Source organism: Carya illinoinensis, chromosome 15, assembly GCF_018687715.1.
Source record: "Carya illinoinensis cultivar Pawnee chromosome 15, C.illinoinensisPawnee_v1, whole genome shotgun sequence".
NCBI lineage: Eukaryota > Viridiplantae > Streptophyta > Magnoliopsida > Fagales > Juglandaceae > Carya > Carya illinoinensis.
The window spans coordinates 7,295,591-7,308,348 of record NC_056766.1 but is presented as its reverse complement, the minus strand read 5'-3'; the positions used below and the strand labels follow the sequence as shown (position 1 = coordinate 7,308,348).

The window sequence follows — 12,758 nt, the reverse complement described above, 5'->3', positions numbered from 1 at the left end:
AGCGGAGTGTTGAGTTTTTGATTGGACACAACCGGGGGTTTGTGCGAGTGGGGTATGGCGGCCGATGCTACGGCTGGTGGACGTACAGTCGACCTCTGCAGTGGAGGTTTTGTGGTCCATACGCAAGCTGGGTGCTCGTGCTGTTCTTGGACTCCGGATGCCGTCGCCTGGGGTGGTGTTTCCGTCGAGCTCATGCTGGTGCTTGGTTTACTGTCTGTTTGTGGGTTGTGTAGTTCGTTGTTGTTTTATGGTGGTTTGTTGGTTTTTTGGTTTTGTGTTGTTTTTGCTTTGGTCTGTCTGTTGGTGGATGTTGTCTCCCGTAATCTACCTTCCTGGAGGTTGGAGGAGTCATCCTAGCTCTGGTATTTGTGAGCATTTTAGAAGTTTAGACGATGTCCGCCATGTGCGGGGAAGCTCCTGAGCATATACATTAGTTGACTTATATAGTCTAGTTCTTTGTACTGATAAGTCGCAGCTGTAACTTCGTTATTGAATGAATGAATGCATGAAGCATATTTCCATAAAAAAAAAAAAAAAAAAAAAAAAAAAAAAAAAAAAAAGCTGAATTAAGCAGTACTCCTCCATTATCTCAAAGATATTTAAGAACATGCTTGACCAAAGTTCTTAAAAAAACAAATAAAAGCGACAAATTTACTTTAATTATGACAAAAATTTACTTGCTAATTAACATTAATAAACCTCCGAATGATCGTCTTGTTGGGGTTTTGACCACTTATTTAGTCGCTTGCTAGCTTCCTCAGCCTGCAATTCCAAGTAAAAATTTATGAGCTGGATATCAATTAAGCTCATGTATGCTAAAGACATCATATATGGAAGAATATATATATACATATATATATATATATATATATAGAGAGAGAGAGAGAGAGAGAGAGAGAGAGAGAGAGAGAGAGAGAGAGAGAGAGAGGTGATCCTACTTGCTTATCCCAATCGCTTCTTAACGTTATGATAGCCAATATTATAGTCTGGACGGCAGTCCCACCAAAGATCATCCCTCCCCAAATACCCTGTCACACCATTTCGCACAAGCATATAGAAATGAGAAAAATAATAATCATTTATATGCATAAAGATAATTATATAAATTCATTAGAAGAAAAATTCTACTAATCATCTCTACGCACCTCACATAATTTTTTAATTTCTTCTCTTACCAAATGTGTGTGTATGGATAATGAGAACTCAATTAGTTTAAAAAAAAGTATACTATGTGGAAATGATGTGTAACAAAATCCATTTCTTACATGCTCAGAACCTTTCAAAGAGCTACTTGGTAAATATTCAAGGAAAAAGGTTGTAGATTACAATTTTTTATTAGTTTAACAATGCAATGTCATTGTTTTTTTTAGCAATACTAAATGAAGCACGGGTTGTATAAGCACTATGCATTTCTTTTGAAAAAGTGTAGGATTTATCATTAAAAATTTAATTTTTTTTATATGAATCTCATATTTAGTCACTTTTTTAAAAATGAATACGTAGTGCTTACACATTCTATAATTGAAAATATCATTTGTCAAAATAAAATGTATATTAGTTTGAAGTTGAATGCTAGATCAGCTCTAGGGTATGCAAATTTTGTATAAGCTATTTAAAAAAAAAGTGAAATCTACTATTAAAAAATAGTTAATTTTTTTTTATATAAAAGAAAAATTATGTGGAACTTATAAAAACTAAATCTATACAGATAATTTTTCAAGGGGGTCCCATTAAATAATCTCTGAGTAGGTTGGGTGTTCTCCAGGTATATTTATCATGGGCTTTGCTACATACAATCGGGAAATGCAGTCAGCGTGCAGTCGGCTGTATAGAATGAATAAAAAAAAATTATAAAAAAATTGTTTTATATTCAGGAGGACCTACATGAATTATAAAAAGTTATAAAAATAATTTTTTTTTTTCATGTAGGTCCCGTATTAATTTTTTTTTTACAACTGACTGCACGCCGACTGCATTTCCCGACTGCACAAATCATTTCTAATTTATCATAAGAGACACAGAATATATTGGTATTATCACAGTTCAAGGTTCAGCCGTGCCATGATTGCTTCGGGACCCAACCATTGAATATCCGACCCATCTCTCATTTTCACATTTAAATGAAATTAATAGAACATATTTAAAACTTCTTATTTTATATTAAATGATACTACCGGTAATGCTACCAAGAGGCCGAGATTGCTTGCATGCAAATTCAAGATCAACTTGTTTTGAGGATAAAAATAAAAATAAAAATAAAAATAAAAAGAAGAAGAAGAAAAAGGAGCAGCAATGAAAATAGGCAAATGGAAGCTATACAAACCATAATGCCCAAGTCGAAGATCCATCCCATTAGAACTCCAAGAGGAAGTCCAATAATGTAGTAGCATCCCAAATTTATATATGCAACTGTTGCTTGCCGTCCTGATCCAACGGCTACCCCTGTTATCATGAAGGAAAAGTGGCATTACGATTTGATCTAAGTTGGTACTGGGTGTAAATTGGTCGGTCCGGTCCGACTGATGGATCGAAATTTTTGATCCATCATTTTTCTCGGATTAGACCGAACATCCATGAAAACCAAACCGAACTAGTAGCTATCTATTCGTTCTATCCAGTCCAATTTTTTTTTTAATTTTTTCTTCTTTTTTTTTTCAAATAAATTAATAAAAAAATTATTTAAATTACTAAATTAAAATTAAATGAAATATTAATGTGAATTATATAACTAACTCATTAAAAAAATATTTTATATGTTTAATAATAATAAATTAGATGAAAATTATATAGTTAATTATACAATTATTGTATAAAATAATATATTTAAAAATTGAAAATATATATTTTTTCAATTCGATCGGTCTAGTCCGGTCCAGTCTAAGGAAACCCCACCCCAGGACTGGACCGAAGACTGAAAGTTGAAAAATGCTTAGACCGAGACCAACCAATCTAAGCTTCAGTTTGGTCCAGTTGGTTTCTTCGGTCCATACCGACCGGCTTTCACCCCTAGTTAGTAGAGTAATTAAAAATTGTAGATAGAATAATATCATCAAAATACTTTAAAATAAATGATTTGGCAAGTTATGAGCAATAACTATCCCTCCGGCTCCCTTAATCTTTTGAAAACTATGGCTTGCTGGTAGTGTAGCCAGATTTGATTAACAAACTTTAGTAATGTAATTTGAACATAAAAACTATACTAATTACAATGTTTATAGGATGCTTAGGGAATTCGGGTTTTTGAAATCCTGAACTCTTTCTATGTAAAATATATTCATCCGTCATAACTGAGAATTTATTCATAAAATTGAGGTACAACATCTTCTTCTATTTGAAAAAGATCAATAAACGTCCTAAATTTTCATTGGTTTAAACTTATGAAACAAATACGGAAAGTAAATACTCACCTGATAAAACTGGCTGAACACTATTAAGTAAAATTGTGACGCCTAAGAGATATGACATACTATCAACTGCTTGGACGACATCACTACTAGATGTGAATATGTATGCAATCTTGTCGCGAGCTATCAAGATTAGTATACAGAAAAAGAGCCCGATTAGAATGGAATAGAACACTGAGACGATAGCTGCAAATCTCGCTGCTTTGCCATTACCAGCTCCAAGTTCATTGGCTATCCTTACTCTGTGGCATTTCAAGAAATAAATCAAGTTTTGTGACATGCTTTTTCACTTTATACTAAAATAGTATGAATAATCCCTCGACAACTTTGCAAATCTCAACCACCAATTCAAAAAGTTCTGCACTTTCAAATCCTATTGGGAATGTCTTGAAGTGTCAAGTCAAATGGTTGCTATACGACAATATGTTCAGATCCTACGAATCAATCGAACGAAAAATGCTTTATAAAATTCCAAGTGTGCCGACATATCCCTGTTCTTGTGAAGGAAAACACTAGATATGCGTGCATTTATTTATTTATTTGGTGTTAATTCTGTGTTGTGTAATGTTTAGTCTCTGATTATGAAACTAGAAAATGGGAAAAGGGGAGGAGGGTGACAAATGGGTACCCGGTACCAGCGAAAAAACTAAAAGGGATCATCATCTCCCACCCATTGATGCTCATGCTGCAAGAGAAGAATTAAATTATCAAGAAAATCATAAGCAGTGCACATTAATCAAAGTGCAATTTTTCCATAAACTTGTATTTTTCTTGTTTTACTACAGCATATTAATCTTAACTTGAACCAAACAGCACGAAACAGGGGAAAGGGAAAATCTATTACCAGATTGACAAGGCATCCACGGCAAGAGTGGCATTTTTTAAGTATCCAGTCATCAACACCAGTATTTTGTAGTACCAGTTCTCTACGCTGTATTCATCACCAGCAAAAGACAAGGGTAATCAGAACTATCATCACTAAAAACAGCATCAATGGAGGTGGAGAAGAAGGAAACTAGACTTTCTTTACGAATATTGGATTTAACAAAGACATCAATGCAGAATGCTTAAAGAGAAAAAGTACCAGAGCATGACTCCCGAAGCAACAGAGAGTTTGATGAATTCCCAGAGACCCGAAAAGGCTTGAAAAGAGAATCCATTCCAAGTTTGAGGACATCCACCAAACATGGCGTATCCACACAATGCGAGGACAGAAACCCACCAAGATATGTCCAAAGCAACAATAATACCAACAAGCCCAAAATCCCACACATAAACGACAAGCCATGTACTCAATAGATTAACTATTAAAGCTGCCAAAGACGCCCAAGCAATCACATAGGTCTTGAGCTGGGACTGCAAGAACCGCTGCATTGGGAACAGAAACCCAAAGCCGAAGAGCAACGGTAAGAGCCAGAGAGCGACCAACTCCGACAGCTCTGCAACTTCGTCGGACTGTCCTAAGAGTTTCAGAATCGGAGCGGCAAAAACGTAAATGGGCAAGAGTAGAATGCAGCAGAGGAAGAGCACAATCCATGACCTTTGCATGTATATGCCCAACATGTCGTACCTCTTCGCCCCAAAAGCCTGACCACACAGTGTCTCCAATGCGCTCGCCATCCCTAACTGCATTTCCAGCTCTCAGAATATTTTTTCAAATACAAAAGAGATGATTCCGACAAGAACAGGGTACTGGAATTTACCAGGAGGCCGAAACTAAAGCCGAGGATGACATTTATGGCGATGGATATGGCAGCGAGTTCCGTGACGCCGAGGTGGCCACCAAAAGCTTGACTGATGACGTTCATGGAGTAGTTTACGACGCGGCTGAAGATGGCTGGGCCGACAATGTGCCATAGCTTCTTTGATTCGACCCAGAACCTTGATGCAAGTTCTTTGGCATCTCGATTTTCAGCCCCATCTATTATTGACGATTCTGATAGAAGTGGATGGATCAGAGTCTCGTTGTCTCCGTTGGTAATGCTCCCCATTGAAGAAACTCGATCCGTCGGTAATTCTCGGTTTCCCGAAAATTAAATGAAAATGGTGCCTGTGCGAAAGAAAGGTAATTAATTAGGAATCGGAACAGCTTCATGCTAGAAGATAAGACAAAATCTCAATGACTTGAGCAAAAATGTGTCAGCATCAAAGTAACAGGAGCTGCTACCTTTCTCGGAGCAATCAAGATACGGTGCTAGAGTCACCGCTGGTGACTACCGCTGGAGTCACCCTTAGGTAAAAAAATATTTTTTATTTTATTTTTTAATACTTTCAAATATTTTAAAAAAATATAAAAAAATTTATATTAATATTAAAAACAATTTCTTAAACATTAAGAAAAAAAATAAATAAAAAATAGCCAATAATAGCCCCCAACAAGAGCCACCATGGTTACCTTAGTGTTTTCCATTCAAGATTATCATAATCTTGATAAAGGAGGTTGGTACTAGGTGTGATAAATGGTAAATTTTGGATCACACCGAATCAAATAGGTGGAATCAGCATGGTATCGATTTTAAGAAACGATAAAAATCGATTCGATTTTAATATTTTTTTTTTTAAATAGGACCAGACTAGTTTATATATATATTTTAATTTTTTATATTATATATAATATTAACATATAATATTTAACTATATATAAAATATTTTTGTGTTATATTATAAATTACTAATTAATATAATATTAAATTTTAAAATCTTATATCATTTTGTTTATTGTATTAATAGTTATACTAATATTATATAGTTTATATTAATAGTTATACTAATACTATATCATTATATATTATAATATATTATAATATATCATTATATTATATATCATAATATATCATTATAGTCTATAATACAATTATAATATATATTATAATACACTACAATATATTATCACTATAATATTATATACTAAAATATTATATTATTATATGTATTATATAATATATAATATAGTACATTAAAACTGGTAAAACATGACCAAATCGGACCGAAAACCAATAAAATCGAAATACCAGTTTAGGAGGATAACCGGTGCGTAATCGGTTTTGAAAAATACAAAATCGGTACATACCGGTTTGATCTTAAATTTTGTCCAAAACCGGACTGAACTAGATTGGTTACACTCCAAGTTGGTACGTCCAGAGGAACAGAAATCCGATCAGTTGAAGGTTTTTTTTTCACTATTTAAATATTTTTTAAAAATTAAAAAAAAAAATCACATATTCATTTAAAACCTCTTACTTAATCACTAAGTAAAAAGGTAATTAAAAAAATTTATAAAAAAATTCAGTAGACGATTTAAGTATAAATCCTATGTGAAAATCGAGTTTTCCTATGATAAATACTTGAGCATTTCACCTATGGTTGGAAAAGACAAGACTATAGATTTTTTTTTATATCAAACGTATGGCAAAAGTTACAGAATCGGAAAGAGAAGTTACTATATTAAGGTGGAAAAGAAATTCTAATCAAGACTATTGATTTTTCTATCCTAATATATGTAATGAGTTGTTTCAGATTGCTCAACTTTTTTTTTGTACTGAAGTTGAAGAGATGATGGCAAGGTTCTGGTGGGATCAAAAAAAAGAAAAAAAAAAATTATTGGATAAGCTGGAAGATGATGTGTGTTTGAAGGAGAATCCAGTCAGTCAAAGATAAATTGCTTCAGAACCATCGATGGAAGGTTGGAAATGGAAGAGGTATAAGCATATGGAATGATAGTTGGATCCCTGGCTTAAGAGACCTTGAACAAGTAAAGGGTGGGATGCCTAGAGAGTATGAGGTCAAAGTGGAGGCACTCATTGATTCTAACAGTGGATGGTGGGATGTTTTGAAAGTGAGAAGTGTCCTTCCACCTGTAACAACTGATGAAGTTTTGAATTATCATTAGCTCACGCCGGAACCATGACGATTGACTGATTTCGGATATGGAGAGGAATGAAATTTTCAATATGAGAAGTAGGGGTGTAGAACCGGATTGAATTTTTTTTCTGATCCGATCCAAAACCTGAAAATTCGGGTTAACCCACCTGGATTGGACCTGGGCAGGTAAAAACATTTTATACCCACCCAGATCCAGTTTTTAAGCTGGTTATCCGTAACCAATTTCCTGTGCATAAAGACATAGAGTAAACGCGACATGAATTGTTCCATTTTCCTTTACTGATTTTTCTAGTCCATACTATTAATAAATGCTAACAAAAGTCCACGAGGACTCACAAAATATTCTTTATTAAAATAAAAAAGGATGTTGGAGATCCTCGTAGGGAACGATGTCCCCAACTACAATCTAACGGATGAGTGCATTTTAATTTATGTTTTTGTTTTTGTTTTATTATCTTTTTAACATTTTTATTTTTTTTACAAAAAATACATAAAATCAATAATATTTACTCACTTAATCACTAAGAAAAGAATTAAAAAAAAAAAAACAATCGATTAACTATCGGTCATCTATCGGTTCAAATAGCATTACCCCTATATATGTATATATGTGTGTATATACGATCTCTTCTGAACCAAAAATTCAAGTTCTTCCATAAGTAGAGTATGAGAAATCAGAAGAGTTGTGCAAAGAGTGAAAACAAAGTGATGTTTTGTATTATTATTGTTTTTTGTCTTTCTGTTCAATAAAGAAAAGAAGAAGAAAAAAATTCACCAAAAAGCTCACCCACCAGGAACTATTAGCCTATTCTTGTAGGTGTGCTGAAGTGAAAGGTAGCACAAGGTATTTTCAGGCGAGTAGAAAACATTTCAGCCTAGAATAATATGAACACTCAGCGTCCTGTTTTTGCACGTTTCATGCCACTTGAACTGAAAGGAGAGACACTACCACTTGGCCCAGGACTCTCTTCTCTGAAATTTGAATTTAGCATAGCTAATTCACGCAACTGCTGCCTCTTAATAAAATCCTGGGACTTGTCCTGCGTATTGAAGGTTATGTCCAAAAAAATGGAGAGTTTACATCAAAACTAAGACCAAAACAAGCCACTAATAAGTTAACTGCAACTAATTAACATATGTAAGGAGAATTTAAGGCAAATTACTGCACATAGCTTCTGTAAATAAGATGTCTGTGCAGGGGCGTGACAACTCCATAGGACAGTGCCATAGTGATAAGGCATGCGACGACTGCTAATAAGAGTATAGAATTACAATGCCATGATTCTTTTGAACAACCTCACAAGGCAAATTGATGGTCTGCACTTTGAAACTGACGATTGCCTCATTTGACTTGACTGTGATTATGATATTTTAGACATAATGATTTGTTTACTTTTCTTGGTGGAGTGATTATCCTTTCTTTTCGTATGTAACTTACCTTTTTTGATGAATTCTTTTTACCATAAATGAACATTACTTATCTCTTTCTTTTCATATGCAACTTGTTAGGACAGAATCATGAGATTAATTAAACAATTATCTGCTCTTTCATTGACCTATAATAAGCTAACAAACGGATGCAAGCAATAATTGAAAAAATGACACCATCCTGGTAAGGGGACCTCAATCATAATTCCCAAGGCCATGATTGAGTCAAAAGCATACAGGTCACTACATCTAAGTCTCGAGTCTTTTTCTTGGGGCATCACTTCATGGCCTACTTTCCCACACTTCGAATATATGGGTTCTTGCCACCCTGAGGTCTTCAAAACCTTGTTTTCTTCTATCAAACTTAAGAAATTGCATGTGCACTAATCATATTCTTTTACACAGATCCTTGCAGAAAACACACCATTAAAGGGGTAATTGCATGTCACAATGGGTACTAGAAAGCTTTATATTATATATATATAGATATTTGTTTAGAAGAATAAAAAAATAAAGCTTTTATATCATCTTTGATTTATGCTTCATTCATTTTCAATACCCACTTTCCAAATCAAATTCTCTCTTTTCCATCCACAAAGAATTGTAACCCCAAAAGTCTAGAGACGGCTAGCTAGCTAGCTCATTATGTTAAATGCATTGCCTGGAAATATCTAGCTGGCGGCATGTTTGGTTGGGACCCAAGACCTTATTCGTTGTTGATTAGGCTTTTTCATCCATGAAACCCAAATCTTTTATCTAAAAAATTAGAAAGTTAAAAAGAGTTAAAAAATAATAATAAATAAATAAAATAACGATACAGTACATCATCCCTGGTGTAAAACAACCATCAATGCGCATTAGACTGTGAATGTAAAGTTGGGAGGAGCCTCTAAATGGATAAGAGAGTGATCTCAGAAGCCACTAGATGTTAACCAAACAAGAGGGAACTTTGGATCCTTATACTCTGAGCTTCTATCATTGTCTGGTAAATATATTGCTGAAACTTTAGATTTTTATACTGTGTTTCAAACAGGTGCATGTTACTTGTTGAAATTTATCTCAATTTGGGTTTATTTTCTTTTCTTCCTTTTAAAAGTAAATATGTGGAGTACATATAGTTCATCTCCTCTCAGCATGGAAAAATGGGGAGAACACTCATCTCTCCAAACACTATCTAGCTCAAATCCCCCAATTGCGGTATGTTAAATTTTTTTAAAACTTTTAGGGCTGTGTTGAGTTTATATTTATTTCCAAAACACATGAATAACTTGTCAAATAACATGTTAGGACATACCGTCAACAAGTCCAAACTTCACAAATTACATGCACGGTTACTATAGACCAATTCCTGCGTGGTCACCGTCTTTTTTGCCATATCCAGATGGCTACCAATATCAAAGCAACATTCAAGTGGTGATGCAACTGTATTATTGTATTGTTTTTTATAAGTTGTCTTTTTTTTTTTTAATTATAATGTCATGCACCCAGCTCCAAGACTAAGTTTTAGTATTTTATGACGAGATTAAGTTTATCACCACCCTATTCCAGACAATTCAGCATTTGACATTAGTATAACCCAGCTTCGAGAAACAATGACCAGGAGTCAAGAAAGTGTAAGAGTTCTTAACTAATTAAATATTTATTTAGTAATATCCATATTACAATCTAGTAGTTAATATTATTCATTACAGATACAATTTGGGTTGGATGAATCACAACCAGTGCAACTTGAGATGGATGAATTACAACGGGTACAACTTGGGTTCATGGACACACAACCGGCACAATGAAGTTTGTGTATTGAATGTAATTCATGGACTGCAGGCAGATTTGTGTTTTTGTGTTTTGTGTATTTGGAACAAATGACTATGAAGACAATGCATTGGATAGCTTTTTATTTTTGGATGGTATGAAGTTTTTGAATGTAATTTATTTTTGGAAGGTATGAAGTTTTTGAATTTATAGCTTTTTATTTTAAGATGGATAGCTTTTTATTTTTGGATGGAATGAAGTTTTTGAATGGATATCTTTTTATTTTTGGATGGAATGAAGTTTATTTTTGGATGATATGAAATTTTTGGATTGATAGCTTTTTATTTTTTGATGGAATGAATTTTATTTTTGGATGGTATTCAGTTTTTGGATGATGGATGAGGAATCAAAAATTGAGTTGTCAATTAATGTTTGTTTTAGGAGTGATGACAGCTTATTTGGTGAGAACGCTGGTGCTTTATGACGGCCCCTTCATCTGCACTGAGTCATGTATTGATCCATTGCTCTTAAATTGTCAATGCATTGATCCATCAAAAAATAAAGAAAGAAAAAAGAACTCAGCTTCACACGCTTTGCTCCAAAAGCGATTACCCAGAAAATGAGTTTTATACTGCTGGAATCAAATATGTATGTACGTGGTCATGTGCAAGCACGAGTGACTTTGCACCAAGTTAGCGGGGGGACTGAACCATTGTCAATGACTCAATGCATTGATCCATCAATCAGGCTCCATAAACACTCTGTTTTGGCCTCAAATATTGAAATTCCACTCAATACACCAAAAAGCATAACAGTTCTCAATACACGTTTCAATTAACATAAATTACAGCATATAACAGTAGACAAACTTGTTCAATACATACATGAGTAAAGAGTCCCAATTACTGCCAAATACTAAACACTACAAACTTGTCAAGTTTCTTTTCTTTTCTTTTTTTTCTTTTTCTTTTCTTTTTTTTCTTTTTTTTTTTTTTTGTGTGAACTTGGCAAGTTTCAAAATTACTTAGATACACATAAGTAATATGACACAATAATTGAAAGAACCCAATACAAATGGAGTAGTGTTCGTGAACCTCTTATTTCAGCTTCTTGATCCCGAAGCACCATCTTTATCTTCTCAATCTCATCCACATTCTTACGGACCTCAAGCTTTATCTTCTCGATATCGTCGAGTATCTTCTCGATGAGTTCTTCCTTCCTTAACAACTCATTGTTTCTTTCTCGCAGTTGAAGCTACATCTCTTGATTATTATCTACCTACTTGAAAAACTTGCATTGTGGTAATCTCTGATCATTTTATACATATATAAAAATGTTAGATGTACTATATATTAATCATTTTTAACCAAAAATGTTAGATTTACAAATATTGGATTACCTCTGTGTTGTATTTTGGACATCTTAAGAAGGGTCGTCCGGGATTTTTTCTAGTATTTTTGACCTCATAGAAGTAGAGTGGTTGATTCAAAGTATGTTTAGCAGAAGATGAAAAAGACAATGATGATGATGATGATGATAATGATGACTCCGCTTCAGTTCAATTCTAGATGAATTATAACAACCAATCTCTCCATCGATGAGACACCTAGCTTCTCTCGGCATCCAAAAGCTTTTCTGCTGGAACAACTGCCAATAACAATAGCTTATAAAGGTCAACTGCGAATGCACAATCTTCCTACTAAAAGAATTAGAAGCGTGTCATAACACAAATTTAATGTTCACTAATCTAATTGCAACAATAAAGACAAAATTGAAATACGGAATACAAGAATGGATAATCAAAACAGCCATATATAGAATGCTACATTTTAGAACAAAAAAACTCATTAGTTATTTCGATTGGAAATTGGATAAAGAGACAAAGCTTTGGTGACTTAGGCAATCCTGCTACCTCAAATGCTTAAAAAATATTCAAGATGGTCCACAGCCACAGGTTACATAGTTAATTCTAAATAATTTATATCCACTCTTGCCTCATCCAAGGCTTATCCATACTGAGAACCTTGAATTTCCTCTTGAGATGCTGTTCTAACACAGCCATTATAGAGCTCTGTTTTTAGGTCTGAATAAGTTCTAGAAAAAGGCACCCTTCAAAGGGACTTTTTAACAAGAAGATATTGGCAAGAATTGGAGTGAAAAATGCATGCCAGATCTTGTTAAGTTATATCTCATAGAAACAATCTTCAAACAATTACACCTAATGCACAACTGACTTGAAGGAAAACCATCTTACACCATAGTTAGAAAACTGAAAACTTGCCTCCTAATGCT

The 12,758-nt window shown here is 34.0% G+C and overlaps 1 protein-coding gene across 1 annotated transcript; it reads right to left on the bottom strand.

The window, feature by feature from the left end:
- Positions 1-562: 562 nt before the first annotated feature.
- LOC122295676 (protein DETOXIFICATION 27-like) lies at positions 563-5,541 on the bottom strand. Its single transcript, XM_043104757.1, has 8 exons — positions 5,108-5,541; positions 4,489-5,030; positions 4,249-4,335; positions 4,033-4,089; positions 3,408-3,646; positions 2,324-2,442; positions 939-1,028; positions 563-762 (listed from the first exon to the last, which is right to left on the bottom strand). The coding sequence occupies exons 1-8, from the start codon at positions 5,393-5,395 to the stop codon at positions 691-693; spliced, it is 1,494 nt and encodes a 497-aa protein (XP_042960691.1). The 5' UTR covers positions 5,396-5,541; the 3' UTR covers positions 563-690.
- Between the last annotated feature and the right edge of the window lie 7,217 nt (positions 5,542-12,758).

Excerpts from the sequence above, each read along its gene's own strand:
- LOC122295676 (XM_043104757.1), bottom strand. The coding sequence starts at position 5,395 with ATGGGGAGCATTACCAACGGAGACAACGAGACTCTGATCCATCCACTT. Across the intron at positions 3,647-4,032 it reads AGTTTTTTCGCTGGTACCGG|AGTAAGGATAGCCAATGAAC; the intron begins GTACCCATTTGT and ends GAAATGCCACAG. Across the intron at positions 2,443-3,407 it reads TGTTCAGCCAGTTTTATCAG|GGGTAGCCGTTGGATCAGGA; the intron begins GTGAGTATTTAC and ends TCATGATAACAG.